Source organism: Egretta garzetta, unplaced genomic scaffold (assembly GCF_000687185.1).
Source record: "Egretta garzetta isolate BGI_Z169 unplaced genomic scaffold, ASM68718v1 scaffold27, whole genome shotgun sequence".
NCBI lineage: Eukaryota > Metazoa > Chordata > Aves > Pelecaniformes > Ardeidae > Egretta > Egretta garzetta.
Genome location: NW_009260400.1, coordinates 3,539,115 through 3,544,695, shown reverse-complemented (window position 1 = coordinate 3,544,695; position 5,581 = coordinate 3,539,115). Strand labels below are relative to the sequence as shown.

The 5,581-nt window shown below is 55.1% G+C and overlaps 1 protein-coding gene across 1 annotated transcript in view; it reads right to left on the bottom strand.

Annotated features, from left to right (window-relative positions):
• The window catches only part of CCDC113 (coiled-coil domain containing 113), a 7,091-nt gene extending 1,767 nt beyond the window's left edge, over positions 1-5,324 (bottom strand). The window contains exons 1-7 of the mRNA XM_035898824.1: positions 5,202-5,324; positions 3,735-3,896; positions 2,555-2,710; positions 2,040-2,120; positions 1,345-1,500; positions 586-693; positions 32-52 (exon numbers count right to left, since the gene is read on the bottom strand). Coding sequence (XP_035754717.1) covers positions 32-52; positions 586-693; positions 1,345-1,500; positions 2,040-2,120; positions 2,555-2,710; positions 3,735-3,896; positions 5,202-5,294 — 777 coding nt within the window. The 5' untranslated portion in view covers positions 5,295-5,324. The remainder of the gene's footprint in view (positions 1-31; positions 53-585; positions 694-1,344; positions 1,501-2,039; positions 2,121-2,554; positions 2,711-3,734; positions 3,897-5,201) is intronic.
• Between the last annotated feature and the right edge of the window lie 257 nt (positions 5,325-5,581).

Here is a 5,581-nt window from a genome sequence, read left to right as displayed (position 1 = left end):
CTGAGAGCTGCTTCCGCAGCTGCCGATTCACGCTCTCAGCTTCAGCTCGTTGCTGCCAGAGGAATAGGGATAGAGGGCAAAGGAGACCCCAGGGAAATGCGTCTCTGCTGGCTGGTGGCCAGTCCTCCAGGGAAGCAGGCTGGCAGGATAAATTAAACCCCCGGCACTGCGGGGGAGCCGTGGGATGCATCCACCAGTGCCTCCATCCCTGCCAGGCAGCACTGCTAGGGAGCCCCTTGAACCCATTTCCCAAAGGTGTGGTATCCCCGCCAGTGAGGGGACATACCCCAGACTGGTATGGCAGCAGTGCTGCTTCCCCCTGGGGAGGACATTGCTGATGAAAAGTTCAAGGAAACAGAACTTCAAGAAGCCAGGGCCAAAATCCACAACATGGCCTATTCTGCAAACCTGCCCGTGGTCACTGGCATCAGCAGGAGCCCCGGGTCTTGCTCAGACCCAGAAAGGCACACAGGTATCCAGCTCACTGCTGGGCCTTGAACGGGCATTGGTATCCAACACACCACAAAATACCTCAGAAGAGTCCTCCCAAGTGAAGTCTCATGGTCTCCCACATCGCTCTCTTACCTCCTCCACCAGAGCAGCTTCTCTTTCAATTTTCTCCAGCAGCTCCTTCCTCTGGGAGATGTCTTTCATCAGAGATGTGGACATTTCCATGGCATCCTGCAGCTTCCTCTGGAACGTGAGAGCAGGACAGCATCAGTGGGCACAGAAGCAGCTCCCAGCCACCACCTTGGTCTCAGCTGGCCAAGTGGGAGCTCTGCTCCCCGGGGAGCTCTGGCACTACTCGTCCCCTGCAGAAGGCAGCCTCATTCCCTGGCCAAGCAGGGACAGCTTTGTTATGTGCTCCATGTCACACTGCAGCACAGCCCATGGTGCAGCAGCTGGGGTTTAGGACTCACGAGACAACACAGCTGGTGGGAGAGAAGCAAATACACCTAGTTGGGCAGCACTTTTCCCTGGTAACAGCAGAGACTTGGTAACAGAGTGACGGCTGCAGCTCAGGACATCTTTTCAAATGTCAGAGGTTATGTAAAAAATGTATTTTCCTGTGCAAGTCAGCACCAAAGCCCTTTCCTACAGGGATTTTCCCCTGGGGTGTGAAATAACCAGGCTGCAAAACATGAACCCCATCATCAGGCTGTAGCCAAACATGAACGAGGGCATCGCTGCTCTTGGTGTGTTGGGCAAAGCTCCCAACTGAATCACTAAGTCAGTGGAAGGCAGAGGATCCTCTGGTTGAGAAAAGGGAAGGATGCAAGAGCTTGTGTGTGGACCTTGGAAGCAGAAGAAAGGCAAAACGGGGGTGCTGGGAAGTTCACTCACTCTATAGAAGCTGAGGACTTGGACAGTCTTCCCTGAGGTCAGTTTTAGCTGCAGCAGCTCCTGGTTCTTCTCATCAATCTTCTCCTGGTACTGGGCATTTCTCACCTGCAGCTGCTGCAAACGGACCTCATGGAGTGTCTCTCCCATCTGCTCCTTCTGTAAACCCCAAGGAAGCAGAGCTGTAGGTTGCTGACCAAAGTTGCATCCCAAGTAAGAGAGCTTTGCTCTGTGGGGAAAGCAGACCTAAAAGAACAGCATCTTCAGCCCAGCTGCAAACCTGGGGCTTGGGAAGAAATGTGAGACAGAGTATGCCACTGAGCCTGCGTGCTGTGTCCTAGCTTGGACGGTCCAAGCAGTGAGACAGGACCCCTCTGGCGAGGCTTCGGCCATGCCAGCAGCAGCCAGTCCCCAGGGAACTGCTCTGATCCACCTCACATCCTTTCCAGGGCAAAAAGGGCACTACGAGATCTGCCAGCTTCCACTCTGTGAGACTTCTGGTCTCATCCCATGCACACTGACATGTGCCAGGTCTGAACCTGGGCAGACGACAAAGGCAGCAAGGCCAGGGGCAAAGGAGGAAGGGGAGGAGGAGGAGGGCCACACATTTCTACACAGATGCATCTGCACCGGGCTGTACTCCTTTTGCTCTTCACGGGGCTGTCTAGTCCCTGCTTCTCTTCAATGGCTGCACACACCTGCCTGACCTGCTGCTGCAGCTTCTGCTTGTAATCCTTAAGCAAGTAATTTTTTAAGCGCAACTTCTCTCTCAGCAGATCCTAAAGAAAGACAGCAGGTTATAGTGGAACAGCAGAGCCTGGGTTGAGAAAGAGCACCCAGGCCCCCCTCCTCGTGGTGCGGTTCTCATTCGCCTCATCCACACTGCAGCCTTCGCTGCTGGCTTGGAAAGGAGCCCAGCAAGACAGTCTGCTCAGCATCACCCTGCCCCAAACGCGAGGGCATGGCTGCGCCCTTTCCCAGGCTGAGGGCCCTGAATCATCTGTGCTCACAGCTGTGCTGCAGCTCAGCAGCCCAAGGAGCACCCGAGCTAGGCACCAGCTGCCACGTGTGACATGAAGTGTCCAAAGAGACTTGCTAGGACAGTCTGGAAAGGTGATGCAGGCCACACAGGAGTACGGGAATGAGTATTTTCCCTAATCAACGGACTTGTCAGATGACAGACCAGCCTCAAAACTCGCCGTGATGCACTGACCCTCTGGCGGTTCTTCTCCTCCATGTATCTCAGCAGCTTCTCAGAAGCTATGATACTCCCTGTCTTGCTGGAAATGGTGCTGATGATGTCTTTCTCAAAGTCACTGATGGCTTTCTTAACATCAGTCCACCAAACATCTGCTTCTTCTATGGCTGCCTGCAGAAATAAAGTCAGGAAATGCTGGAGAGGTGCTAACTTCCCTTATTCAAACAGCTTTGGAAACAGAGAACAGGGGGCAGGATGAGGCATGCTCTCTGCTGGCATTGCCAGCATTTCCGCTGTGGGAGCACCGAGTTCCACCCCGTGCAGCTCAGTACAGACTCCCACAGCACTGCTACTTCACTTCAAAAAGAACAAGAAAAAAAAATTTCTCACAGGCCTGAGCTTCAACATCTGCCACTCAGTCCTGACCTACAAACACTGCCAGCCTAAGCCAACACAAGACAAAAAATGACACCCTTTGTTTCCTGCATGTGCCCTGTGGCACATGAGAGGGGCAGGCTTCCTGCTTCACCTCTCGGCCACTGCAGGCAGCATCAGCAGTCAGAACTGAATGCGGAGGTCTCTCCTTCCCCAAAAGCTCCTGAGCATCTTGGCTAGGAGGCCTTGGCAGCCAGCACAGGGCAGGCAGAGATGGTCATACAGCCACAAGGAGCCTGCAGCAGGGATGCAGTCCATGCAGACTGGGAGCATGCTCCGAAGAAGTCCCAGACACAGCGAAAAGGCAGATCCTGGAGAGGACTGCATGGAGCCCAGCCACATCAGGAAGCTTCTGGGAGCTGCTAGAATGAAAAACATATCTGGCACAAAGGGCACACCTTCAAGAAGCTGGCAAGAAGGAGATTTTTCTGTCAAGCATTGATGACTTTATCTCACACAGCCAATCTGAACTTCTCTACTGAAAAGTCTTCCCCTCACCTGTATTATTATTAGTCCCTGCCATAGTAAGATCCATCTTTAGAGAAAGGGCACCTCTGATCTCTGTGGGTGTACTGGCCTTCAAGAAAAGGGGGAGGGGAGAGGACAGTTCTGACTCCCACTCTCCACTCAGGACCACTCATGGCAACGCTCTGCTATCAACGGCTCCCACCAAGCAAGTCTGTCTCACTGCCTGAGGGATGAGAAAAGTAACGAGACTGTTTGACACATTGGTGACCATCAGGAGCCTGGAGAGCCGTACCTCGAGGTTCTGCAACGTCTGTCCCAAGTCCTCGCTCATCTTCTCAATCTCATCCTTCATCTCAGTCAGCTCCCGCTCAGCCAGCTCATATTTCTGCTCCACTGTCAGGCCTACAAAAGAGTCTGTCGCAGAATGCAACTTGGATTTGAACCTGCCACGTGTCTGCAACAACCAAGGAACAATGCAGATGCTGTTAGGAAGCCAGCACCAGCCCACTGTCGATGGTTTTCCTGTATTCAGAAGGAAAATAATCTCAAGGGCCATGTTAGCAGGATTCCAGCTTACAGCAAGGACAAGGAGGCCTCTCCAGACCAGAGGTAACTCAGGGCCACTCTGGCCTGGCCCCATCTGTCCTCTCATCCACCCATGAAACCCTCCTATGCAAGACTTTTGGTTCACTTCAACAGGCAAATCCAGGGCTGGAATTCAAAGCCAACGTGACAGCTTCATGTGCACAGGTAAAACACCTCTTCATAGCGAAGACGCTAATTGTTGTGAGGGACAGATGGGGTCTCCTACCACTGCCTGGGCCAGACGCCCTGAGGAGTCTGGGGAAAGCTGGAGCACACTCTCAGAACTGACACCAGTTGGGAACGACTCCCAGCACTGTGGGGACACAGTGGGGCAGGCGCTGCTTTGCAGAGGGCAGGAGCCCACCTGGCCAAAGGCAGAGTGTCTAAGGGCTCAGGCTGGGACTAACCAGAAAGTGGCTACTTTGGACTTGGGCAGGCTCTAAAATCCAGTGCAGGAGGCTGGCTGAAAGGAGCTCCACCGCAAAGGGTCGAGAGCTTCTGTTCACTCTGTCTCTGGTGAAAAGGCGATGTTCAGGCCAGGAGGTAAAAATCTGCTCCAAAAGCTGCTTTGTGGCTCAAGCGAGAAGGAAGAGAGCGACGCATGCTCAGCAGAGGTACCCACGTGTGGGTGCACACAGGTCTGAGCCCACGTGAATGGTGGCCAGGAGGGAGGAGAGGAGCAGAGTGTCCCACAGCAGACCTGGCATGGCCTTGGGCAAGTCTCCTGCTTTCTTGGCACCAGCCTCCCTATGTCTTTAACTTCTACTTCAAACTATGCTGCATGAGGGTTACCTCATTCCAGATCTCCCTGGCACTCGCAGTTGAGGGGGACACAGGGAACAGACAACATCAGCTGGAGGAGGAGAAATGAGAAGGCAGCCTGGCCTTTACACTGGGTGCAGGAATGGCAAGGCAGCCCAAGCTCCTACACCTACAAGACCAGCAGCACCTTTTCGCAAGCAGGTATCTAGGTTAGGGGCTCATTAATGTGAAGCCCAAGTGCAGAGGGCTGCTAGGGGACTTCCCTCACCACATTTCAGGGCGGGGAGCTTGCCTGCTGACCTCCTGTCGGGGGGCTGCAGTGGGAGGAAGGGCCATAGCTCTGTGCCGTAAGGCAGCAGCCAGACCCAAAAACCCAGCACCTGCAGCTGCTGCCCTGACTCCGGAGCAGTACCTGCATCAGCTCCAGTGGGGCTTCCTGCATCTCGTTCGGCAGCCAGAGCGACGGGCCACATGGCTCCATCTTACGGTACCATTTCTCAAACATTTCTACCTCTGTTCGGAGCAGGGCGTTGGCATGGCTGCGAGGAGAAAGGGGTCGGGCTGAGCCCTTGGCCGAGCAACGCACGGCATCGGGGCGCAGCTGGGCCAAAGCAGGCGGCTGCAGGGCACAGCGGCCAACCCGAAGGGTGGGAGGCCCCGAGGTCAGCCCGGCCAGGGCACGGGGCCTCAGCCAGACCTGCTCCTTCCCGAAGCTGGCACAGCCAGCGGAGCCCGGGGCACCGGGTCCTGCCGGGGTCTGGGGTGGGAGAGTGGGCCGCCTGGCTCCGGACC